The sequence below is a fragment of the Molothrus ater genome, chromosome 18 (genome assembly GCF_012460135.2).
Source record: "Molothrus ater isolate BHLD 08-10-18 breed brown headed cowbird chromosome 18, BPBGC_Mater_1.1, whole genome shotgun sequence".
Classification (NCBI taxonomy): Eukaryota; Metazoa; Chordata; class Aves; order Passeriformes; family Icteridae; genus Molothrus; species Molothrus ater.
In genome coordinates, this window is record NC_050495.2 from 4,527,186 (window position 1) to 4,553,535 (window position 26,350).

General features: G+C 50.8%; 2 protein-coding genes and 1 pseudogene across 4 annotated transcripts; 1 reads left to right on the forward strand and 2 right to left on the reverse strand.

Moving 5' to 3' along the window:
- Nucleotides 1-102: 102 nt before the first annotated feature.
- ANKRD13A (ankyrin repeat domain 13A) lies at nt 103-12,560 on the forward strand. Of its 3 annotated transcripts, XM_036393163.1 has the most exons (16): nt 621-700; nt 2,149-2,202; nt 2,774-2,906; nt 3,017-3,141; nt 3,605-3,650; nt 4,270-4,413; nt 4,804-4,999; nt 5,564-5,630; nt 6,545-6,626; nt 7,309-7,367; nt 7,976-8,112; nt 8,413-8,570; nt 9,015-9,119; nt 9,298-9,449; nt 9,665-9,729; nt 10,481-12,560. In XM_036393163.1, the coding sequence occupies exons 2-16, from the start codon at nt 2,194-2,196 to the stop codon at nt 10,677-10,679; spliced, it is 1,677 nt and encodes a 558-aa protein (XP_036249056.1). In that variant the 5' UTR covers nt 621-700; nt 2,149-2,193; the 3' UTR covers nt 10,680-12,560. The 3 variants fall into 3 exon arrangements, with proteins under 3 accessions (XP_036249054.1, XP_036249056.1, XP_036249055.1); XM_036393161.2 differs by lacking the exon at nt 2,149-2,202 and having other exon boundaries at nt 103-700; XM_036393162.1 differs by having other exon boundaries at nt 2,149-2,906.
- Nucleotides 12,561-13,523: 963 nt separating this feature from the next.
- On the reverse strand, nt 13,524-15,483 carry C18H12orf76 (chromosome 18 C12orf76 homolog). The gene is made up of 2 exons (XM_054516745.1): nt 15,343-15,483; nt 13,524-15,238 (listed from the first exon to the last, which is right to left on the reverse strand). Exons 1-2 carry the CDS (start codon nt 15,440-15,442, stop codon nt 15,153-15,155), a joined length of 186 nt encoding a protein of 61 aa, XP_054372720.1. The 5' UTR covers nt 15,443-15,483; the 3' UTR covers nt 13,524-15,152.
- Nucleotides 15,484-18,175: 2,692 nt separating this feature from the next.
- Nucleotides 18,176-24,442, reverse strand: LOC118693093 (sodium-dependent serotonin transporter-like; annotated as a pseudogene).
- Nucleotides 24,443-26,350: the final 1,908 nt, after the last annotated feature.

Consider the following 26,350-nt stretch of genomic DNA (forward strand, 5'->3'; position numbering starts at 1 on the left):
GCAATGGGACAGCTGCGGGCGGGACGTTCCATCTGTCCGCTCGCAGAGGGGGAGGAGGAGCGGCTTCCGCTTTCCGTGCGGTTGTCGGTGGCGGTAGAGTGCGGGGGACAGCGAGGAGCCCCCCCCCCTGCTCCGGCCGCGCTGTGGTTCGTCCCAGCCGTCCCCGGAGGGACAGGGAAGAGGGACGGGGACGGCTGAGGGGGCGAGAGCTGGGAGACCCCCGGGAGCGGCGCTGAGGGGGCTCCGGGAGGAAACCCTCGGGAGTGGGGGGCTGCCAGGGGCACCAGGAGCAGGGGAGACCCCCGGTAGCGGCGCTGAGGGGCTCCGGGAGAACATTCTCGGGAGCGGGGGGCTGCCAGGGGCACCAGGAGCAGGGGAGACCTCCGCGGTGGGGTTTGCATGGGGCTCCCTTTGGAGAGGGGTGAACGGTTCCTAGAGCGTTGTGGCTCTCACACACACACACACACACACAACACCTGGGCCAGGTGGGTGCCAGCAGAGAGCAGAAGCTGAAGGGGTCAGGGCTTGAGTAACCTGGGGTCTGCAGCACCCAGAGAGGGAAGAGTGAGGGGCCCTGGCTGCCCCTCCGCAGGTGTGTGCCGGGATGAGCTCCCCTGGCGGGGCCAGCAGCGCCTTCCCCCTGCACGTCCTGGTGTGGAATAACGACTACAGGCGGCTGGACGAGGAGCTGCAGGAGCAGGTAACGGGGGATCGGGGGCTGCTGGCCCTCGCTGTGCCAGGGGGAAGCACCCTGGTGGTACTGCCAGGAGCTTGAGGGATCCCTGCGTTTCGTTACCCGTTTATTTGTGGTGTGGGATTGATGTAAGAAGGTGGAGGAATATATTTTTATGTCAGATATTAAACGTTGGCTTCCCATCTGTAAAGCTTTGCTGTGAGCATTCCAGCTGCAGAGTAGCTCTTTGGGGGAGTCGCTCAAGGAGAGCAGCTGTGATGGACGTCAATTTATTTATTAAAGCAATAAATAGTGTTTATCTTAATGGGAAGTCAACGTGCAGCAAAAGTGGCTGCTGCTGCTGGACATCAAACCAGCCCCCACCTTGCTGAGCACCATCAGTTCTCATAGATTTGTTGCTGCCCAAGGTTGAGGGCAGAGTTTTTATATTGGTTGGAATGTTTTCAGTATCTCTGCTTAAAAAAAAAAAAAAAAAAAAAAAGGATCATTGTTCCGTGCTGGAGAGTAGAAAACACAAAGCTGTCCCCTCTCTGGGACATGATGACGTAAGGAAATGGCCTGAAAGCTGCAGCAGAGCTTGAGCAGCAAAAATCCTTCTGGCTGAGCTGCTGTGGAAAAGCTCTGACAAGGGCTAGAGTGAGGTACAGTTAATAAGCAGAGCTGATTAATTAATTATACCTGACACCACAAGTACGTGAGCCCAACACCAGCTGTGCCACCTCCTGACTGTCACCTGCAGCTCTAACGGTGCACCTGACTTACTAATTCCTGCTCAGAGCATGTTCCTGCCCTGGTTTGGGAGAATCTTTGGAATGCAGTCACTTCTTATCTAATTCATGTCACCTTCTGCATTAACCAAAATCTTTAACCTCACTGGCACGTTGCTCCTGTGTGTTTATTTCTGACACCTGTGAGAGTCTGTGGTTAAATAGGGATCACTCAGCAGCTCCCACCTGTGGAATGCTGCTTCCTCCCTCCATTCCCTGTGGAAACCAGCAGTGTGTGAAGATGGACTGTGTCTCTTACTTCCTTTACCTGCTTTTAAACACGTTTTTTTTTTTTTTTTTCTCTTTTTAAGTATTCCAAAGATCTATTTCCCCCTGCTTCTTCGGGACAAGCTTCCTGCTGCTGGAGGGACGCGGGAAGGGATCAAAGGCACCTCCCAGCTGCAGCTGGGGTGGCAAACAGGGTTGGGCATGTGGGGGGCAGGGAACAGCAGCAACCACAGTGGGGAGGGACACTTGGAGCTCTTTGGTGCTGCAGTCTTGGAGCTGCAGGAGGTGGGAAAGCAAATTGATTAATGTTCCACCCCAGAAGTGAAGAGAAGATGCTTTAAAGCGAAGCTTTCCCACTCTCTGTGAGATAGTCTGACTCGAAGCTGTCAGATAACGCTGTTAACATGCATAATAACCTTCCTTTCTCATTCTGCTATTGACTTTCCCCTTTTCCTTTAGTTATAGATGCTCTTCTGTTTCAAATCTCTAAGCTAATAGTGAAAAATGTGTAAGGTATGAGTATGTTGTGCTTGCATGTTTTGGATATTTGTGCCTGTGTAGTTTATTTTTTATTTTAGTGACTTGTAGAGAATGCCCTCACTCCTCATTGTGCTGTGTGTGCTTTGTGAAACACCATCTGCTTCTGTCCTTTCCAAAAGTGCTGTCCAAAAGCTGTGTTGTGTGCTCTGTTACCTTTTTTTCCTGTTTTCCCCCCATTTTGTTGTACAGTTCAAGCCCTCTGTGGGGTCTCAGGCTCTTGGCTGTCCGTGGGGTGATGCACACGGATGAGATTCCCCCCATCTCCTCCTGAGCCTTCTGGGGGGAGCCAGAGGGGAAATAATGACAGAAAAAGAACTGAAAAGCATCAACAGGAACTCCTGTCCTACAGATTTTGTGTCGTTTCTTGGGCCCCGTTCTGCCTCTCCTTTTATTCACGCGGGGAAGCGAGCCAGCCCTGCAGAGGGGCGGTGCAGGAGAGTTTGGGAGCAGGTCCATGGGAATGGCAGGGAATGTTGACTCCTGGATTAGCTCTGTTTGTGCAGGCTCTGATGAGCTCTGTTCCTTCTCTCCTGGACACTGGCAGGACGTTGACCAGCGGGATCCACGGGGCAGGACCTTGCTGCACTTGGCTGTTTCCTTGGGTTACATCGAGTCTGCCAAGGTCCTCCTGCAGCACAAGGCAGATGTGACCAAGGAGAATGCACAAGGATGGACGGGTAAGGACAGCCTGGGGTGTCTTTCTTTCAGTAGCAGATGTTCTGTGTTTTTATGGGGAATTTTGGTCAGCAAGCAAAGTGACACGAGGCTGTGGTTGGGTTTATTTCAGTTTTGCACGAGGCTGTCAGCACAGGGGATCCAGAGATGGTCCAGCTGATCCTGCAGCATCGGGACTACCAGCAGACCTCCATGACCCTCGGAGGAGTTCCTGAGTTACTGCAGAAAATTAATGAGGTAATGATTTATTGAAGTGTAAACTCTCACTGCAGACCGAAATCACTGCTTGAATTCTCATTCAATTGAATCTCATTCAAGCAGTTCAGTTAAGTGAACTATTGCAATTAGCTGGGCAATTGTGTTTTGTTCCAACCTGCATATTCCATAGTGCTGAGGGACATGGAGGCTTTTCCTTGACTTTATTTAAATCCTTGGTTATGTACTCCAACATTGGAGGCTGAATCTTGAAGGCAGTACTGCTCCTCCAGTAGAACAAGGAAGAACAGCTCCCCAGAAAGCAGCAGGGGCAGGGCAGTGCCTGTTGTTGCTACTTTCAATTTCAGTTTTAGCATTGGCTAATCATTTCTCCAGTTCTGCTCTCCTTTTTTTTTTTTCCCTTTATCTAAAATGTTCACAGGAAATGCTGCAATGAATGTCAAACTATTTCATGAGGTACTCATCAGATATTTTCCTTCTGCAGACTCCTGACTTTTATGTGGAAATGAAATGGGAATTCACTAGCTGGGGTAAGAATCCTGCTCCTTGTTACCAATTCCAAGCTGTAAAAATGAGTTTCAAATGTCCCACAGCACAGGCAGGGAAATATCTGCTCCCCAGAATCCTCCTCTCCTCCATCTCTAAATGACCTCTTGTGCTTTTGTTGCACAATTATTCTTTGTTTCCTGTGTGGTTGGTTGGTTAGTTTTTGGTAGTGGAGAATTTAGCTGTTGTTGCAGTTGCTGAAGACTTTTCTTGGGGTTTTTTACCTATCCCTGGCCATCTGATCATGTGTTATCTATGGATGCACTGGTTGTTTGGGAAGTACCTGCTTTTCCCTGAAAGGAATGAACACTAGGCCTCACAGCTGATTAAATATTTCAAATATAAAACTATTAGACCACCAGGCATGGGATTTATGCCATTTCACACCCTTCAGTCTGAACAAATATCTTCTTCCTTTTCACATTCCTCTTTAAATTAGGCCAGTTTTGCCCTAAGCTGGTTGTTCTTAAATCTAGAGAGGATCAGCATCTCACCCCCTCTGGAATGACATTCCCAGGAGTGAGCAATCCCTGTGCTGGATTTCATTTCCTCTGTGCTGCACCTGTTGCACATTTTCCCTTTGCATTTCTCCCTTTCTCCCAGTGCCCCTGGTTTCCAGGGTGTGCCCGAGCGACGTGTGCCGCATCTGGAAGAGCCGGGCCAAGCTGCGTGTGGACATCACCTTGCTGGGCTTTGAGAACATGAGCTGGGAGAGGGGCAGGAGGACTGTCATCTTCAAGGGAGAAGGTAAAGAGTTCACCTGTCTGCACCACTGACCCCCAAACACTGTGTGAGCACAGTGAGAAATCCTGATTTTACACCTAAAAGGCCTCTTGTGTTTTATGAAGGTTTTATGCTTGTTTGTGTCTTAAAGAGATACTGTTTTATGATGGCTTAACTTCTTTGCTTTGAGTGAATCTGAGGTAAAAATTTGGTGATGGGGTAAAATGTCAATATTTTTCTGTTTCCCTCCTTTTCTGCTGCCCTACCTATAAAAAATAACTTTAGTTCCATCTCCAAGCTTGATCCCATCTGAGTGCAGAAACACCCGGGTTTGATACACGATACACCCCCAGCTTTTCACCCCGGAACACTTGCTGAGTTTTTTAACTTGAAATGTTCCTTTTCTTCCACCAGACACTGGTGGCTGGGCAGAGCTCATTGAGATCAACCACGATGACAAGTTTGTTACAACAGAGAGGTTTGAGATCTCCCAGCACATGAAACGTTTGACTTTGGGATCGATGACGCCCAAGAGGAAAGATGTGGAGAGGCGCCTCACATCCCCAATCATCAGCACGTGCCTTGATACCAAAAACATTGCTTTTGAAAGGTAAGACAGAGAGCTTCTCTTAGCAAATAAGCATTTTGACGTTAGCTTTAATGACAAACTCACAAAAGTTTTGGTAATTAAAACTTTTAGGGCTAGGTCTGAAATTAATTTAAGCTTCATGAATCGATAGATGAAGAGATTTGGGTTGGTCAAATTGCCACCGTTGCTTGGCAAAAAGGTTCCAATTGAAAGAAATCAGTGGCAGAAAACTTCCAGTTTATCACATTAGTGGAATGGAATCATTAAGGTTGGAAAAGGCCTCCAGGATTGACTCAATTGCTCACTCAAATCTGCATTTCACACAAATCCATGTGCTGGAACCGATGGACAAGAACTTGGATTTGGTACCAAATAAGTCAACTCTCACATGAATACTTTAAATAAATGTGTACAGTGTGTCTTTTAACAGACACATTTGTCTTACTTCATGACCACACCTATTTATCCAGGTATCTGGGATTAATAACCTGTCAAATGTTCTTTAAAATGAGATTTAGAAAAACCAGCTGGGGGTTGTATAAAAATGCAGCTGTGTAGACGTTTGTGGTGTTCCCTTTTTGTCAGAACCACATCTGGATTCTGGGTATGGAGGACAGAAAAATCAGAAGGTGTCAATGGTTATGAAGCCAAGGTAAAGCCTGTTCTGTTCTTCTGACAGATCTTGCAGCAAATTGAAGTCTGATTGTGCTTTTTCTGTATTCCTGACTATTTCAGGTCTCAAAATTCCTATTGGGACATTGATTGTGTTGCCAGCAGAATTGGGCTGGAGTGAGGAACCTCCAGGCTTGTGGGAGGGATGGAGCCCATGTGCAGCAATGTCCCCAGGGGGATCAAAGAGGGGAGAGGAGGGACAGAAGATTCAGCAGAGCTGCCTGCAGTCCTTCCCTTCCAAAGGCTGGCACTTAACTCACGTTTGAACACTGCCATTGTTTCAGTGGGTGGAAGTTGAGGAACCTGCTGATAATAGCAGCACTGCAAGGCACCAGCAGCCATGAGTGGCATCTTGAATTCATGAACTGCACCTGGGTCACAGCTGCTTAGAATGGTTCCTCCTGACACTGGTTCTGACCTCTATTTCACCTCGGTGAAATATTTTTCAAGGTGGTTTTGCAGCCTTACTGTGGTCAGGAATTTAGGTTCAGAATCACAAGATTTAATTTCCCTGATTCGTGTTTACTCCAGGTTTGGGAATTGGTGCAATAAATTACATTTTGTAATTTAATTCACCAGAAGAGTAAGTCCTGAATAGCTTTTACATTTATCTGAAGGTTTTTCCTGATAAGACTGCAGGGCTGTTCAGCTGGACAGAGGGTTCATTAGTGTTCCCCAACTGTTACTAAATATAATTTCTGAGGTCTTATAACTAATTTCTGATTAGAAATAGTATTCCCTGGCTTTCCTTTTCCATTCCCTCTTAAAATCTCTTGGAAATGCCTGTCTGGTGTTGAGGTTGGTTCAGTTAGTTTTGTGTACATGATGTTTTACTGGGGAACTCCTTTTTTAACTTGTGATGTTGCTTGGTTTTTGTCTCTGTGTTTTTGTAAGGTCTACACGGCGAACAACGTGAACGTGATCACGCGGATCAGAACAGAGCATTTAACAGAAGAGGAGAAGAGAAGATATAAAGGTATCTTCCCCATAGGAAAATTGGGAATAAATACAACCCTTTGGCTGTCTGACACCTCCTTTGTGTCTGAAGAACTGGGCAGACAAACAAGGAAATTCTCTTCTTGCTGACTTTGCCCTGATTTTCTTTGACGTGTTCTGTGTCTGAGGCAGCTCATTATTTCACTCTTAACCTACAAATGAACCTGGTTTTATCCCAGCTGTATTTAGAGGAAATAAAAACCCTTCAAGCCTGTTGAAAGTTTGCTGACAGTTTAAAAGGCTGCACTTCTCTGCTCAGGAATGTATTCCTGCCCTTACTTCACTTTGGCCATGGATACGAGATTCACAGAGGCTTTGTTTGCTTGGAATTTTTGTTTTGCTCTACTAATATCTTCTGGTATTTGAATTAGAGTAAAGGGTGACCAGCCAGTAACTTTATATAGAAATTCTCCTACCCTGAGGCCACTGAGGAACTGGGACTCATAAAGGTGTCTGCTAATCATAGAAACCACTGAAAATCTGTGCTCTATTCTGTGTGTTGTACCTGTTTTATACCATCAGCTGTAGGTCCTGGGCTTGCCTGGTAAAGCTCACAGGAGATCTGAACAGCTTCCCTTTGGGTTGGAAGCCTGGCCTGAGTGCCAGTTTTACTGCTAATTAATGCTAATGGCTGTTTTTGTTTTCCCTCCTGTTACCTGAAGCTGATAGGAGCCCTCTGGAATCATTCCTGGGGACAGTGGAGCATGAATGTGGTGCTCAGGTGAGTGTCTGATGTCAGCACAGGTCACTGTAGGAGGAATTCCTGGTGTGTGGAGTCACCTCTTGTTTCCTTAGCTTGGCAGCAGTTTTCATTATGAGGTTTTCATTTGCCCTGAGGGTGTTTTTGTTTGGTTGGAAATAGGTGAACTTTGAGATCCCTTCCAACCCAAACCATTCCATGATTCCACCTGGCATTAGAAGTTCCCTTGCTTCTAAACTGTGAAAGAACAGTGGATAATGGATTTGCTGGTTCTCTGTCAGGATGGCATTGCACATTTACAGGGATTTTGGGTTCAAATCCTCCATCCAAGTTTTGACTTTAGTAAAGGATTTGGAGCCTGGAAATGCTGGGGCTCATGTGTGTATTTCTAGTTGGTTTCCATCTTTAAAGTGTCTTAAGATTTTTTCTGTCTCTAAAAATTTGGAGATTTTTAACCTCAGTAAAACAGAACAAAACCTCAGTCTAATAACAGCCGGTGTTTATGGCTGGGTGTCACTGTGTCTGAAATAGGGAAGGAGTTACTTCACAAAGGGTAAATTAAAAGTTTCTTGTTGTAACCACTGTTCATTATTTTTTGGGTTGCTTTTTTTCCCTCTCTTTCCTTCTAGAGTACATCCAGGACTACAGAATATGCTGCAACCAACAATCCCACTGCTATTACTCTGGAGGAATACTTCAACCCAGAATTTGATTTGAAAGGCAGAGACATAGGAAGACCAAAGGAAGTCACTGTTAGAACACAGAAGTGAGAAATACCATTTTAACTATTTCTAGTTTGTCTCTTCCCAGTTATCTAATCCCTGAAAACCATTTTTACAAATATCCAGTGTGGTTTTTTCCCCCCAAGTTTTCACAATTAATTAGATGAGAGATCTTGAAGTATACAGCTATAATCTATTTTTAATTCCACTGAGTCAAAGCAAACATTTGGGCTGGTGCTGTAACTTGTTAGTAACCTCCTGTCACTGCCCAACTGCCTGTTTTGCTTTGCATCTGTTCCTAAACTGTGAATTTAGGATGTTTTTTATCCTACTTTGTCTTTAAGATTTAAAGCAACCTTATGGATGAGTGAAGAGTTCCCCTTGTCTCTTATGGAGCAAGTCACTCCAATCATTGACCTGATGGCCAGAACCAGTGCTCATTTTGCCAGACTTAGGGATTTCATCACTCTGGAATTTCCACCAGGATTTCCTGTCAAAATCGGTAATATTTAGCAATTTTTATAGTAACATCTTGTCCATTTTTCCCCCTTTGGTTTCACAATATATTATTTAAAAAAAAAAAAACAAACACATTGGCCTTTTAGTTTTCTCACTGCTACCTGAAACATTGTTTTGTACATCTGGAGTCAATCCAGAAATATCATTTTAAAGACAATGTCATTAGTGTGAGCATGAGCTGCTGTCAGCCCCTTTCCTCTTAGCTTCAGTGCCTCAAATTTGGCAAATCTTATTTTAAAACAAGAGATTTAGAGAGAGATTGAGCTAAATAAATAATAATTAAAAAAATAAAAATTAAATGAATAATAATAAATAACTAAAGCCACCTTATTGGTGAGTTTAGTTCCTCTGTGCTTTGTCATTATAGGAGGCTGTTGTGGAAGCAAACATTTGTTCTCATGTTGGCAGAAATCTTGTTCTCTTACAGAAATTCCCCTGTTTCACGTGCTGAATGCTCGAATTACCTTTGAAAATGTCAACAGCTGCAGGACAGCTGAGAGAACCTCTCCTGGAGGTGCACAGAGTGATGCAGGTAAGGGATCTCCCCTTTTTACATCCCTGTCCCTGCAATGCACAGAGGAGGGAGAAGCAGGGAATGGAGCAGGGGGAGCTGCAAGGTGTAACTGCAAAACCATTCATCAGAATATATTCTGTTACAGCTTGTTACAAACAGGGCACAGCGTGGTTTTAGCTTTATTTGCCTTCTGTAGGTGCTAATTTCGAGGTTGACCAGTCGGTGTTTGAGATCCCCAAATCCTACCACATCCAGGATGATGGCAGGAACATCCTCGTGCAGGATGAGGACAATGAGATCATGCAGTTTGCCATCCAGCAGAGCTTGTTGGAATCTGGTGCAAATAAAGTAAGTGCTGGGGTCTGTACAGTGGCAGCCTGGGCAAGGACTGTGCAGCAAGAGCTGAAGGAAACCAGTGTAGGATCACTTTTTCTACTTTAGACTTTAGAAGATAAAAATAATGCATTTCAAAGAAGAAATAAAGGTGGTTTCAGGGTGACTTTCAGTGAGTTACTCTGCAGATCTGATAACTGCTGTGGAATTGTCTCTTTGCCCATCTCTAGGAGCTGGAGATGCTTTCCAACGGAGCAGTTGCATATTCCTCAGACTTCAACATGCAGTATCAGAAGTAAGTTTTTTTTTTTCACATCAAACCTTGCAAAAATACCCCCAGCAGTACCACGAAGCAATTTGGCTTTTTTTTTTTTTTAATATATATGAGCAAATGCACAAAACTCGAGATTTCTTGTTTTGCTTCTTCCAACTTTTCTAAGAAACAGGAACTCCAAACTGGGCCTCCCTGGTTTATGTTGTGTAGCTCTTTCCAGCTGTGGGGCTGGTCTGTGCACACAGCAGATTCTTTACCCAACATACAAACCCAGTCCTTCTCTTCTGCTCTTAAAACTCTGAATTTCCCTCTGCATTGCATCTTTGGTTATTAGAGGCTGCACACTTCAAGGCAGATCTTATTTCTTTTCAAAATTCTTATGTAATCCTTAAAAACATGGATTTAATGGACACTTAAAAATGGGCTCTGGTGTCTGTGGAGTCTTCCTGCAGTTAAGTGCAAAGAAACCAAGAACTGGATCTTCTGGGTTCTTCTATCATGAAAAATCCTTTAAACCAGGTGAGGATACTTTTAGAGGGCCCATTGAAAATATAACTGCTGGTATCTGTGAATGATTCAAAGGAATCCTTGTTTGTCATAGGGAATTTTACACGTGTTGGAACAGCTGCTCTCATATCCTCAAACTGTTTTCTCCCCTCTGGGAGAGATTTTCAGGTTTCTGAGCCTAAAACAGTTGCCAGGAAGGATCATTGCAAAGAATATGAGACAGGCTCTGTCTCTTTTACTTCTCAGAGTTGTTCTTTTCCATCAGGGCACTTCAGGAGAGCTTTCTGTCAAGATCAGGGAACTCCCACAGCAGCAGCTCCAGTGAAGCCTCCAGCTTTGAGAAGGACTTGCAGCTTGCCATGGAATTGTCAGTGAGGGAGCAGGAGGAGCAGGAGAAGCAGCGTCAGGAAAAGGAAGATGCAGAGCTCCAGCAAGTCTTACAGCTCTCTCTTGTGGAAAAATAACTCCTAAGTGACCTCCTGAAGCAGGGATGACCAAATCTGTGTAAAACTGGAGATTGTCAGAGCTGTCAGTCTGAAGACCACTCCTGGATTGCTTAAGGAAACATTTTACTGCCTTCTAAGTTGGCATCAGCTGCAAAAACCTGATTTATTTTTGTTTGGAGGAGTTGTAGATCACAGGACTCCACATCTGGCTCCCCAACCATGCAGTCTTAGCTTTGAAGGAAATGTTTTTATCTAAACTTATTTATTGAAGAGCAGATGGAAATTTTGCTTTGCATCAGGATGTAGGATTGCAGTAAAGCTTGAAAGCCTGATTTATGGGGAGTTCAGGAGGAAAACTTCATTACTTACCAAAGAAAAACTCATCTGCTTCATTATTTCTTAATAATTCAATGCCATTGCCTGTTTTTCCAGCTGTTCCATGGGAGAGCATCTCCCTGCCTATACACACAGAATAGTTCTTCATGCTGACAGATGTTTTCTGTTAGTTTTGTTTAGATATGGTTATCTCTCCTCTAGTTATTGAGATTTTTGGCTTAAGAGGGATAATTTTATACTTGAACAGCTCATCCAAGCTCCAGATTAAACTAGTGCTTTCTGAAAAAGGACAAAACAAGTAGCCAGTAATATTTTAGATGCTGAAATGGGACCATCTGTCCAGTACAGCAGCAGTTTCTGCAGTGATTCCAAACCAGCTCTTTCCCCTGCTCAGAGGGCAGCAAGAAATTAAGGGATAGATACAGGTGCTTCTTTGGGATCTCTTGGTGTGCATGGCTGAGTGTGGGTGCTAAATGCAGCCAGGAAAAGAATTCAGGGGAGATTTTCACGTGTCCTTATTGGAAGAGAAGTTTAATTCTGCAAGGGAAACGTGTGTTGCTTTTTAAAACCCCAGCGGCTTGTCCTTCATGTGAATGCATCTATTTTTTTACCTGAATATTTTTATTGATTTTTAAACCAAACCACTAGGCCTACACTCATCAAACTGGTCTTGTAACGATTCCTAGGTCTGTTTTAACCAGCTTTCCTCAGGTTTTTTGGCCATACAGGATCTTTGTAGCTCTTTTATCTGCACTCCTCTCGGTGTTTACAGTACTCACACTGTGACTCTCAAGTGCACTCCACAGGTACACGATGAACAGCCACAGGAAAGCCTTACACTTGTTAAATGTGAGCAATATCCCTCTGCTCTGCCTGGCAGGGCTGGAGGAACCTTTGGTACAGCTGCTCTTGAGCTTGCTCCTAACGTTGTTCCTGTTCCTCAGGCTGAACAGGGCAGTTCTGGGTGACCAACTATTAATTAACCAATGTAAAATCACTCTAAAATGGACTTGATCAGAACCAGTGGGGCAGTTTTAAAACCCTATTTTAAACCAATAATCCATTGTTTTGCATAGGAAATGATTACAATTCCTTCAGTGTACACTAGGACCGGCCTCTCCACACTGGGTTTGTTGTTCCCTGGCACAACTTGCATCCCTGAAAACAGCTGCTGGAAATGGGGACTGTCCTGCACAGGGGCAGTGGGCTGGGTTGGGATTTCTTTCTTTGCAAAAGGGGATTCCTGTGGCTGTCACAGGTGGGAGAGGGAAGAGGCCTCGTGTTGAGCTCCTGACAGGGTGGGAGGCAGGAGATGGAGCTGTGGGCATTCCTCCAGTGGGAATAAAGAGTGCTGTTGCCTTTACAAACCCGCCTGCCTGGCATTGCCTGTCTTCTGCTAAGCTTTTCAAAGGTTACAAGAGGGGTAAAAATAGCATTTTTCAAGCTGACTTGTTCTGGTTTTATATTTAAACTAAAGAACATTGAGCACTTTCAGTTAGAGTTCTGTTACGCTCCTGCTTCTTAGTCTGGGACTGTAAAATAAATTGGATTAGCTTTGGGTTTTTTTTTTTTTGCTTTCTTTGGCATTTGTATGATTCCAGCTAAAACTAGAAGGCCCTGCTTCCCTCAGCCAGGTGCTGCTTCTCTTAAAGCCTGACTTAACCCTTTCAGTGTAAGATGGACATGCTCTGTGTGCTGGAAGAAAAACCAAAGGTACTGCACATTACACCACACACAGGTATTTTTTTCTCACACTGTATTTGGAGTCTTTTTTTTTTCTTTTATGAATTATCTGTCTTTTTGTATATTAAAGTGACATTATCATCTGAAATTCTCCCAAGGTAGTTCTGGCTTTTGGACGTTTTCAGCCAAATTTTGAGTCTCCCTGTCTTGGAGAATCAGTACAACACAGAAGTTAAGGCAGTGAAAAGCAGGAAACCCTATTATTTTCTCTCTGCAGCTTCTTGTAAGAGAGGAGAGAGGGTTCTGAGTGGGTTTAATATTAAGGCCAAGATTGTTGTGTAAACAGAGTCCAACCTCTCTCTGAGGCAGCTTGAGGCTGATGTAGGAAAGAGAAGCTCAGAGTTACAAACAGCTGTAGCTTCTTCTAAAAAGTTCTTTAAGTTGATGCTGCTAGCTCCTGAAAGCAAGACTATGTGCTTTTTTTTTGTGCTCTTGACCCCATTTCAAGGCTTTTTACATCAGCAATTCATGATTTTGTTTATTTGGAAACCCTTCTTACACTGCTTTGGCTGAGTTTTGATTCATAGCTGAGCTGCTGGAAACTGCACAGCCGTTGTAGGATGTGCTTCCATTGTGCTGTTAAATGGTTCCTTGTTGACCAACATCCATGGAAACATTGTCCCAGCACTGCCATCCTCTTCCCTGGCTTCCCCCAGCACTGCCATCCCACTAAAAACAAGGTAGGAGCCATGAGGGGACCAGAGGTGGGGATCAGGACAGCCTCACCCCTTTCCAGCCCAGTTAATAACAAACAGCACAGCCATGAATAAATAAGAGCCTGGATTGTTTACTGAGCGTTTTATTTGTACAAAGAGGCATAGCAGGGAGTGAGGAATGAGAGCAAACAGGAATTCTGCTCCTGGGAATGCAGAGCTGGGGCTGGGAGCTTCACCATCCACCCCCACGAGCAGCACAGGCTGCAGGCCAGGCTTCACAGCGATGAAGGAGCAAGGAAAATCAGGAACCAGTGAGCAAAAGGAGGAGCAGAAAGCAATAGAAAGAACACTCTTGGATTAACAACTCCATCTGTTCGAGGCCAGGCTCACTCTGTCATTTCTCAAAACAAAGAAAATGCCTTTTCAATGCCAGCACTCAGTGTCCTTGAAACAGAACAGAAAACACCTCAGATGCAGCACGAGGGCTTGAGAACAGGTCAACAACAATTAGTCTGGAAGTTACATTTTTAAAACTCTAAATAAATTACTAAGCAAAACACCCCTATGTTAAATATTAAAGTAATAATTAGTAAAATCCAGTTACTACTTGTAGCAGTGCAAAACAAAATAGCAGCATTCGTATGGAAGTGGGATTCAGTGTAAACACTTGTTACTGAAACTGCATAAAATGGATCTGGCTGGAGCTCAAACTCTTCCAGAGCATCTGCCTGGCTTGCAGACCTTTGGAGGCTCCTGCTTGCAGGAGGACAGTGAGCAGCACATGCTGGAACCCCTCAGCTGCACCCCGGTGCCCAACAGGTTCAGCAGGGCTGGTTTGATGGGAGGTTATTTGGGGCTTTTTAGCCAGGAGTTAAAGCAAATAACGTTGGGAATGAGAAGCCTGGCTTGGGGAAAACTACACCAGGATCAGGTCATGCATCAGTGTTTCTGCTCACAGGCAGGAATGGACCAAACCCTCCACCCACTGCTGGCTGGCTCACTGAGCTTTTACCTTTGGAATATTTTTGAATGGGACCTTAAAGCTCATCCTGTTGCACCCCTGCCCTGACAGGGCCACCCCCCACTACCCCAGGTTGCTCCAAGCCCTGTCCAACTCCCAGAACTCGGCGTTCAAACAAGGACCTGAATTAATCAGAAAGCAAAAAGCAGACGTGGCGTGACCGAGCACGTGGAGCTGCTCCTCGGACAATGTCCCCAATCTCGTCCCGTCCTTGTGCCAACCGAGGCCCCGGCTGCCTGCACAGCCCGGGGATGCTCTGGAGCACACGGGGTCGGATCAGCCTCTCCAAAACGCGGGGATTTGGGAGGCGCTGCTCAGCCCCTGCTCCGAGCCAGGCGGGATCGCTGCGAACACGCCCCAGGAGCTCCAGGAGTCTGTTTGCTGAGGAAGAGGAGGATGATTTCCAGCACCCGGCCAGAGCACCGCTGGAAGCCACATCACGATGGAGCCACGGGATACAGCACGGGCAGAGATGGGGGGAAAGCCACGCTCGCATCCTCAGCGCATCCCCAGCAGCTGCCGGGAGCGGACGGGAGAACCGGGCGGGACCGGAGCAGCGGCGGCACGGTGGGTACCGGAGGGGAGAACCTGCTGGGTCCGGAGCAGCAGTGCCGGGACGGTGGGTACCAGACGGGAGAACCGGCAGGGCTGAAGCGATGCTGGGATGGCGGATTCCAGGTGGGAGAACCGGGTAGGATGCAGCATTCTCTCGATGCCCCGGCGGGTCCCGCTCCGCTACCGCCGCCGGACGGGCCGGTAGACACAGATGGCCATGAGGATGATGGTGAGCAGCAGAGCGCTGAGGATGCTGCCCAGCAGCACTACGGCGGCAAGAGAAAGAACATTAATTCAACACTCCCTGAGCATCTCCCGAGCCCCCGGCCGGGTCGTGGCGGGGCTATCCCCGGTGCCCCCCGCTCCTCACCCAGGTTCTGATGCTGCAGAACAGCGTAGGGCCGGCTGCGCTCCACCGGGCCCGGCGACAGCGGGGACAGCGCCCAGCCCCGCGCCGCCGCCAGCCCCATCGCGCCGCGACACCACGGACCCCGCCGGGCTTTGTGCGCCGGGCCCGGCCCTGCCACTTCCTGCCGCCCGCCCCGCCCCGGCACCGGCCTTCCGGGGGAGCGGGGCGATGGAACGGCACCGGGAACGGCTCAGGGAGCGGCACCGGGAGCGGCACCGGGAGCGCTGCGCCCCGCGCCCGCCCGGGACAGACCCCCGCGTCCATAGCGCGTCCCTGCACCCCCGTGGGCACCCTCTGCCCCTCAGCCCTGTGTGTCCCCCCCAAGTCCCGTGTGTCCCCCCTAAGCCCCGTGTGTCCCCTCAAGCCCCCGCTGTCACGAACGTGGGTCCTTCCCGGTGTTTTAAGGTCCCCAAACACTGAGGGACGGTGATGCTGCTCTGGGAGCGATGGGAATAAGAAGCCGCGGCGGGCATGGCTGACACCGGTCCAGGGATGCCTCACCCCGACCCAGGGTTTGGGTTTAAAATGAGATATATTAGGGGTTTTCCCCTCTTTAAATGCCTATTCCCTGCATCCCCCGGGATGGGGCGGCAGGAGGCACCGACCTGCCCGGATTCAGCAGTACCTGGGACCCACCCCCGGGCTCGGGCGAGTCCTCCGCCGGATTTTGGATCTTTTTAGCAGGATAAAGTGTGTCTGGACAGCGACAGCACCCCTGTCCCCCATCCCAGCCCGGGCTCTGAGCCCCGCACGGCGCTCCATGAACACAGCACTGCCAGCTCCGGCTCCTCTCCCTCCCCTCAGCTCCGAGCATCAGCATCAGCTTTATTTTCCAAACACTCACGGCACAGCTACAGACACGCACGGGGGGGAGCCTTGGAGCGAGGCAATTCCTCCATCTGCTCCGGGAGCTGGGCTTCTCCCCCAGCCCCGGCTGTTGGTCCCGCAGGGGCCGCAGCGCTGCTCCCGTTCTCCCCTGCCGTGCTTTCCTCCCTGCCAGCAGCGAGAACGGGCTCCGCTCCGCCGGGATGTGCCCTCGGTGATGCTCGTGGAGATGCCAGGTCCGGTCTGTGCTGAGGAGCTGCCCCATCGCTGTGCCAAGAGGGAGCCCGAGCAGTGCCCGCGTCCCCCGCGCTACAGGACCGGGGCCATGCCCACCCCCTCTGCCTGGGGGGCTCGCATCAGCTTTTCGGGCCGAATGCAGACGGCGAGGCGCTGATGGAGAGATAAAACACAGCGCGTCTCCTCCCTGCGCTCCCCCGAGCCCTCCCCAGGGCATTAAATCCCGGTGGGGTTTAATTGCCGCTCAACAAAGATGCTGAGGATGTGTCGCAGACATCTTTTATGAAAAATCCTTTCTTTAGGATTTTTCCTCCTGAGAAGCTGAGAGGCCTCAGGAACAAAATTTGATTATCTGCTGCTGTGGAATGCAACCGGTGGATCTTTGATTAGCCCATGTTGGTTGTTTCTAATTAATGGCCAATCACAGCCCAGCTGGCTCGGACAGAGAGTCCGAGATGAAGCCTTCGTTATCATTTCCTTCTTATTCTATTCTTAGCTAGCTTTCTGATGAAATCCTTTCTTCTATTCTTTTAGTATAGTTTTAATATAATATATATCATAAAATAATAAATCAAGCCTTCTGAAACATGGAGTCAGATCCTCGTCTCTTCCCTCATCCTCAGACCCCTGTGAACACGGTCACATGGATGCATCAACCAGCCTGGCTTCCCAAGGGGGGGTCCCTGCCCACCCCAGCCCACCCAGGAGCCCTGGGATTGTCAGTCCTGACCTGCTTGAGGGACCCTGGTGTCCAGACGAGCTTGTACACCATGTACAGGGGGATGCAGATGAAGGAGGATGCCCCGATGAGGAATCCCACGGAGATGCTCCACTCAGGGTACTGGTACTCAAAGAGGGTCAGGGGAGGCTGCTCCAGGAGGGAGCTGATGACAATGAACTGTAACGAGCAGAGCCACAGGGGCCTCCAGTCCTGTGAGCAGTTTGGGCTCCTCACACCAAGACAGACATGGAGAGGCTGGAGCGTGGCCAGAGAAGGGAACAGAGCTGGGGAAGGGGCTGGGAAAGGGGCTCAGCCTGGGGAAAAGGAGGCTCAGGGAGGATTTTCTGTCTCCCCACAACTCCCTGATAGGAGGGTGCAGCCAGATGGGAGTTGGGCTCTGCTTCCAGGGAACAAGGGACAGAACCAGAGGAAATGGCCTCGGGTTGTGCCAGGTTATGTTGGACATCTGGGAAAATTTCCTCACCAAAAGGGCTGTCCAGCCCAGGGCAGTGGTGGAGTCCCCATCCCTGGAGGGCTTTAATATCCCCCTGGATGTGGGCCTTGGGGACATGGCTTAGCGGTGGCCTTGGCAGTGCTGGGTAATGCTTGAACTCTTTGATCTTAGAGGGCTTTTCCAACCCAAACAATTCCCTGATCTCCCCAGCTCACCCCACAGGTTATCAGGGTGCAGGGATGGAACCAGATGATCTTTAAGGTCCCTTCCAACCCAAACCATTCTGCAATTCCATGATTCTATGAGCACCCTCCACGTCCTGCTGCTCCCCCTGTCATCCCAAATCCCAGGCAGCATGGGCATCACAGGGGCACCTCCCAGGCTGCCACCCTGGCTGGGTGAGGGCTGGGAGGCTCTGTTTGACAATCCCTGTGAGCTGCTGGCCTGCCAGGGCTGCTCAGCCCCGTGCTGAAACAAAACCCTCTGCTGCGTGTGCTTTGATGATAATACTCCTCTCTTAATAACCAGGGCAAAGTGCTTAGAGCCATAATTAATCCTCACAAGGCCTCTTCTCCTGCAGATCCAGTGAGATTAGGCCCCTGTGCCCACGGCAGCCTTTGAAGTGCCGTGGGAGCTGGCGTTTCAAAGGGATGGATCCAGCCCAGCACAGGGGACAGGGACCCGTGGCCAGCCCTGCCAGGGATGCTGAGTGCTGGGAGGATGAGGCAAAGCTGAGCTGGCACCCGTGTGAGCACCCAGCTTTGCCCTGGAGCTGTGGAAAAGGCTGGAAAATGAACTTCCAGCTCCCTTTCTCGGCGAGGTCCTGGGGATGTGGGCACTGTGGCTGGAGCAGCAGCATGGGGAGGGCTGGTGTGAGGTCCCACAGCCCTGTCTGCTCTCCTGGTCACCTCGTGTGGGTGAGAGGGGAGTGATCCATGGCACAGGGAGCTGGGCAGCAGAGGGGAGTGGCTGCAGGGTGTCCAGAGGGACAGCAATGACCTTGTGCATAATTTGGCCATGGACACTCACCGCCAGCAGGGCTGGGCTGATGGCGACCCAGCACAGCTTCCAGAAGAGCCCTGGGGTGAAGCCCAGCATGGCTTTGAGATCGTGGGAGAACCTCTGGATCCCTGCCAGAGGAGAGAGCCCTCAGAGCCCTGGGATCCTGCTGGGGATGTGGGGTCAGGGATATCCCCACGGACACAACGGCCTCTGCCCCCATCCCAGCCCTCTGCTCCCATCCCAGCCCTCTGCTCCCATCCCAGCCTGGCCAGGAGCCCCACACAGGATCCAGTGCCTGGGATTTACTCACCTGTGCAGGGTCACTCACCTGTGTAGGTGCCCCCAGAGTGTTTTCCACGACAGAGGCAGTTTCTTACCATAAAACCAGGAGACAGCGATGGTTTCCAGCAGCACCACTGCCAGGATGGAGCAGCCAGCACCAAACTCCTCCAGCAGCTTCACCACATAGGCTCCCCCCTGGAGCAGCAGGGGGAGGCTGCAGACCCCACGGGGTGCAGGAGGGGATGTGGGGGGCCAGGGCAGGGTGGTGCCAGTGGAACTCACGTAGGTGAGGGTGCTGAGGGAGCCCAGGAAGCAGACTGTGATGAGGCCGAGGACAAAGAGCTCCCGTCGCCCTGCCAGGACCTGGGGGTACTCGTCCATCACGGCCGTGATCACGGCCTCCAAGCCTCCAAACTGCAAAGAAATGCTGGTGAGGGGTGGAGAAATGGGGTGTGGGGACAGCCCTGCTCTCCAAGAAAATCTGCATGGCAGAGCGGGGATGCCCCATCCCATCCCATCCCATCCCATCCCATCCCATCCCATCCCATCCCATCCCAGCCCATCCCATCCCATCCCAGCCCATCCCTCCCCTTGTCACCCCACTTTCAGCCATGGGACATGGCCACCCCCGGTCCCTGCTGGGGACACAGCTGGGCTGTCCCCTCCTACCGTGCTGTCCAGCCCCAGGGTGATCATCATCAGGAAGAAAATGATGGCGAAGAAGGTGGATCCCACCATGTTGGCAATTGCTTCAGGGTAGGTGATGAAGAGGAGGCTGGGCCCTGGGAGGGGACACTGGCTTGGTTGGCTGTTCCCTGGCACAGCCCTGGGGGTGGGAAGAGGCTGCTGGAGGGAGGAGAACCTTTATCTCTGGCGACATCCTCCACCTCCACGTCCCTCATCTCAGCCATGTAGCCCAGCACGGTGAAGATAACGAAGCCTGAGAGGAAGCTGGTGAGGCAGTTCACAGCACTGGTGACCAGGGCATCCCTGGAGGGCAGAAAAGAGGCAGAGACCCCACTCCAGGTCAGCCCTCACCCTGCTCCAGCTGCCCTGGCCTTGCCCCACTCCAGTTCCCTCTCCTGGCCCATCACACCAAAACCATCAGTGAAATGGGGAAAGATGCCCAGGCTGCAGCCAGGGGGACCAGGGATGTGGCAGTGGGCACCAGGAGCTGTTGGGATGTGGCAGTGGGCACCAGGAGCTGTTGGGATGTGGCAGAGGGGACCAGGAGCTGTTGGGATGTGGCAGAGGGCACCAGGATCTGTTGGGATGTGGCAGTGGGCACCAGGAGCTGTTGGGATGTGGCAGTGGGCACCAGGATCTGTTGGGATGTGACAGAGGGCACCAGGAGCTGTTGGGATGTGGCAGTGGGCACCAGGATCTGTTGGGATGTGGCAGAGGGCACCAGGATCTGTTGGGATGTGCCTCCACTGCAGCTGTGCCCACTGGGATGGACCCTCACCTGTAGCAGTTGTTGTGGAAATGGTTGTAACTGGCCAGAGCAAGGAGGACTCCAAATCCAGGGCCCAAGGAGAAGAAAATCTGTGCAGCAGCATCCACCCAGACCTGGAGGGAGAAACAACAGGAGGATGGGCAGGGCAGGAGGTCCTTGGGGCTGGGATGGGGCTGGGAGGTGCCCCACAGTAGCAATGGCATGGACACCCCCTGGCACAGGGCTGGGGCTGTGCTGAGAGTGTCCAGAGAAAAGGGTCCAGAGCTCCTCTCCTGCCTGCCCTGTGCCCCCAGGAGATGTCCTGGGGGCTGAGGAGCTGCTGTGGCATGGAATGAGCTAATTTCCACCCTGGACACTCAGCAGTGTCACCCTTGGAGCAGGGATGGATGGAGGGGAGCCCCGAGCCTGCCGTGCCCGCTCCTGCCTGGCACATTCAGTGCTGGCAGCCCTCATTACCTTTAATGAGAATTCTCAAGTGCTGCCTGGTAATTACCCACAGGAAGCCCATTGTCAGCCCAGGGGGGAGCACAGCACAAACAAAACCGGCCAGAATGAGATGGGTGATTCAATTATGGATTTCCATTTCCAAGAGCCTGTCCAGGGCACCGTTTCTGTGGGAACAAGGGCCCCATTGCCCTGTGGTGGGGCCAGGCCCGTGGGCAGGGTTGGGTGGGTGCCCTGGGGAGGGGTTTTGGGTGCTGCCCTGACCAGATGGGTGGGTGGGTGTGTGACAGTGTTCACAGGGGTCTTAGGATGAGGGAAGAGACGAGGATCTGACTCCATGTTTCAGAAGGCTGATTTATTATTTTATTATATATATTATATTAAAACTATACTGAAAGAATAGAAGAAAGGATTTCATCAGAAGGCTGGCTAAGAATAGAATAGGAAAGAAATTATAACAAAGGTTTGGCTCAGACTCTCTGTCCAAGCCAGCTCACTGTGATTGGCCATTAATTAGAAACAACCAACATGGGCCAATCAAAGATCTACTTGTTGCATTGCACAGCAGCAGATAATCAATATTTACATTTTGTTCCTGAGGTCTCTCAGCTTCTCAGGAGGAAAAATCTTAAAGAAAGGAATTTTCATAAAAGATGTGTCTGTGACAGGTGTGCTCTGGAGGGCTCTGGGTGCTGCCATGCCCTGGGCAGGGGGTCCCACCCTCACTCACCGAGGTGCTCAGCAGCTTGCCCCAGTCTGGGCGCAGGTAGAAGACAACTCCTCTCCAGGCTCCAGGCAGGGTGGCCCCTCGGATGAGCAGGATGAGCAGGACCACGTAGGGCAGCGTGGCTGTCACCCACACCACCTGGGGGGGGAGGCACTGTCACCCTGTGTCACCACCCAGCACCCAAACCCTGCGCTGGGCCCGCCCAGGGTGGCCTCGGGGACAGGGGTGAGGAGGAGGAGGTGACATTCCCTCTCGGGGGTGGCAAGATCCTACCAGGTGAGGGGTTCCTCCTGCCCTGGCAGGGCAGTGCTGGAGCTCCCCTCACCTTCCCAGAGGTTTTCACCCCTTTCCACAGGCTGAAGTAGACGATGGTGAAGATGAGGAAGAGGCAGAGGAGCAGCTGCCAGCGGATGCCCCCGATGTCATACAGACCCCCAGATTTCTGGATCTCCAGCACCTTCCTCCTGCAGGATGGGATCCCCAGGGCTGGGAGCAGCCTCAGCCCCAGGCAGGCAGTCCCTGAGCTCCTCAGGAGCATTCCCACCCCAGAGCCCCTGAGGGATGTGCCCAGCTCACACCACCCACATCCTTGCACTCACGTGTAAAACTCCTCGGCGGGGGACCTGGAGAAGTTGGTCCAGGTCACGTTGCTCTTCCCAAAGTAGTTGGTGCAGTCAGGGGTGTTCCAGGGGTTGTCACAGCTTGCCCAGGGCAGGGTGGCCGAGAAGGATGAGTAGAAGTAGTAGAGAGCCCAGGCAATGATGGTGTTGTAGTAGAAGGAGACGTAGAGGCCGATGATGCAGATGGCAAAGCCGATGCCTGGGAAAAGCAGGATCGGGATCAGCTTTGGGACATGACTTTGGGGACCTGCTGGGGGTCAGGGTGTCACCCCAGCTGGGGCCTCTCACCTTTAAAGATGGGGCAGATGCGCTTCCAGATGGGGATGGCACCTGTCCTGTGGAACTGCCCCAGGGCCAGCTCCATGTAGAAGAGGGGCACCCCCCCAAAAACAGCCATCAGCGTGTAGGGGATGAGGAAGGCTCCTGCAGCGGGGGGGAGCAGAGCAGGGTGAACACCAGGGGACCATGGCATTGTCACCTCCCTCCCTCCCGGCACTGCCCCAGCAGGTCTGGATGCGTTTGTGGGAAGCTTTGGAGATTGTCTGGTCAGAGGAGCTCAGAGATGTGAGACCCTGCTTGGTGCTCCAGCAGCCCTGCTGGGGTCCCAGCCCTTGCTGGGGAGGCACCATTTGGCCAGGCTGGAACAAAGAACCACATAAACCATTGGGACACAGGGGAGGGGACACCCAGCACCCCTCAGGTCTGGAAGAGTTTTGGAGGAAAATCTGACTGAATATGCACAGCCACCCCAAGACACATAATTAGCGCTGTAATCTGCATTATTCATTACATCCTCATTTTTACTGGGGCTACACTTGTACCCCATGGAGCTTTTGGGAGTGGAACTGCTCTCTGAGTTCTGCTGGGATTAGTTAATTTAACCCCCACAGCTCCTCCCTCTGACAGATGTGAGTGTGGTGCACCCCAACATTCCCAGTACCCCCAGAACCCTCAGCACCTCCAGCATCTCCAAAACCCCCAGTATCTCCAATATCCCTGAAACCTCCAGTATCCCAAATATCCCAAACACCCTCCTGCAGCACCCCTGGCTGCCTGGCAGGGCTGGCCCAACAGGACCAAGTGTTTCCAGTGTTTTCCTTCCAGGCAGAGCCTGAATTGTGGGTGAGTCCAGCGCTGCCCATCCCCATGCTCCCCCTCCGTGGGGCTGTGCTCCCCCAGAGCTGCTCCCTGAACTCCTCACCCTCCCATGTGTGTGGGGCAGGTGGAAACCTCCCACCCGAACCACAGGCACGCAGAGGGGCTCAGCTCTGCTCCCAGTCCCAGAGGAGCATCTCACAAATAACTCTGTTTCAACGTGGGCACCTGGGATCCACAGTTTTGCCTTGAGTATGGAACTAATTACCTCTTTCTAATTTTCCCAAGCAGTGGAGGATGCTCCCTGAAAGCCAACTTTGGCAATTAAATCCGCTGCGCTTTCCCAAACAGCACAAAATTCTCATCCCTCCTTTTTCATTTCCATGTGAGGGGGGTTTCTATCCTGCTCCATTCCCAGCAATTTATTTAGTTGTCATTTACTGAAGGTTTTTTTTCCCTTTGTGGTGTTTTTTCTGTGTCTTTGCTTCCCATTGATCCCTCAAAACTGGGGCTGCTCGTGATGTCCAGCACTGCCAGCCAGGATCCACAGCAGGAGGATGGGATGCTCATGAGGATGATTTTAAACCAGGGGCAGCTTCCCAGAGTCTCAAAATCATGAATTGTGTGAACCTCCCAGCCCAAATTTACAGATCTTTATCCTTTTTTGCAATTTGGACCGTGCTAATTTTCCCTTTGTGATCCTAGAGCTGCTAACGCACCTCTAACCCCACTGGGGAAGAAGACCAGGAACGGAGGGAAAGACCAGGAAATGAGGAAAGGACCCCAGGGAAGGAGGATGGAGGGAGTGGAGGAGGATTTTGAATGAAGAAAGACACAAACAGGAAAGAGACAGATGTCGGGAGAAGTTGGGTCGGTCTTTAAACCGCCCTGTCTGAAGTGGAGCAGCTGGAAACAAAGAAGGAGAAGAAACAGTGAATTCTTCAGGGTGGGAAAGATAGAAAACGAGGAAAAAGGCATCATTTCTCCAAAAGAAGACTTAAATAAGCCCAGTGGTGTCCTTACCCCCTCCGTTCTGGTAGCAGATGTAAGGGAACCGCCAGACGTTGCCCAGATCGACGGCGAATCCGACGACGGAGAGGAGGAAATCCATCTTTTTGCTCCACTTGTCCCTGGGGTGGCTCTGGGGGTTTGGGGCTGCAGGGCTGGCGGGGGGACCCAGGCAGGGCTGCTCTGCCATCCTGCCACCCCGGCAAATCCTGCAGGATTCAGGCTGGGTAACTTGGGGAGGATTTCTGTGCGGCTGATGACAGATCCGAGGAGGGGAGGGTCAGGCTGAGCGCGCTTCCCCACCTCCCGCTGGAAACCCACGGCACGGAGAGCAGGGAAACAGAGCCGTGCTCTGATCAAAGGCAGCTGGGGAGGGCGGCCCCCGAGCCTGGGGACCAGCCTGACCCTGCAGGGATCAGCATCACCTCATGGGGACCAGCCTGACCCTGCAGGGACTGGCATCACCTCATGGGGACCCTGCAGGGACCGGCATCACCTCATGGGGACCCTGCAGGGACCAGCATCACCTCATGGGGACCAGCCTGACCCTGCAGGGATCAGCATCACCTCATGGGGACCAGCCTGACCCTGCAGGGACCAGCATCACCTCATGGGGACCCTGCAGGGACTGGCATCACCTCATGGGGACCAGCCTGACCCTGCAGGGACCAGCATCACCTCATGGGGACCCTGCAGGGACCAGCATCACCTCATGGGGACCCTGCAGGGACTGGCATCATCCCACAGGGACCAGCCTGACCCTGCAGGGACCAGCATCACCTCATGGGGACCAGCCTGACCCTGCAGGGAGCGGCATCACCTCATGGGGACCAGCCTGACCCTGCAGGGACCAGCATCACCTCATGGGACCCTGCAGGGACTGGCATCATCCCACAGGGACAAGCCTGACCCTGCAGGAACCGGCATCACCTCATGGGGACCAGCCTGACCCTGCAGGGACCAGCATCACCTCACCTTGTGTGAATAAGCATCACCCCGTGGGTCCCACCCAGGGGAGGGGATTCCAGCTCAGTTTTTGGGGCTGAGGTGGTAAAATGGGATTGTGTTTCCTCCTGACAGATCCTTATTTCTCTCTCCATGGTGTGTTTTGCTAAGGAGGTGACACTGATGCTTGCAGGGGAAATTCGGGAATCATGGGGTGGTTTGGGAATGGAAGGGACCTTTAAAGGTCATCTCATCCATCTGGGCTCGACAGGTCTCTCTGGGGTGTGAATTGCTGGGGAAAAAGCCACACGAAAGTGGAACAACTTCCACAGCTGAGCTGTGACCAGGAGGGGATGGCAGCGTCCCCAAAGCCCCCGCTCTGCCCTGTGACAGTTCCACAGCAAAATTCACTGCGGTGAAACGCGTGCGTGCAGGGCTTGCACAGACCTGGGGTCACCGGGCTCTCCCGGGGCTCTGGGGGCCTTTCACAGCCTTTCCCATCTTTAATTAAAAGAAGCTCCAGGAGAGCCGGAGCCGGAGCCGCGGCTCCAGGGCCATGGCGAGCGGGTTGCTGTGACGACGGTGACATCGTGACGCAGCTGCCGGGCACGGGAAGCCTCTGGACACTGTTAATCCCTCAGGCACACACACGGGGACCCGTCAGAAACCTCCAGTTAAAAGCACATTTATGTGGTTTTTTGTTTTGTTTTGTTTGTGTCCGGCCCTGGCTGCTTTGGCTGTCATAGGATGGAATCACAGAATCGTGGAAGTGTTTTGTTACAGACATGTTTTATGAAAAATATTTTCTTTAAGATTTTTTTCTCTTAAAGCTGAGAAGCTTCAAGAACAAAATGTAAACAATAATTATTTGCTGCTGTAGAATGCAACAAGTAGATCTGTGATTGGTCTCATGTGGTTGTTTCTAATTAATGGCCAATCACAGTCAGCTGGCTTAGACTTTCTGAAAGGAACTTTTGTTATTATTCTTTTTCTATTCTTTGCTAGCCTTCTGATGAAATCCTTTCTTCTATTCTTTTAGTACAGTTTTAATACATCATTTTAATATAATATATATCATAAAATAATAAATTAGCCTTCTAAAACATAGAGTCAGATCCTCATCTCTTCCCTCATCCTGAGACCCCTGTAAACA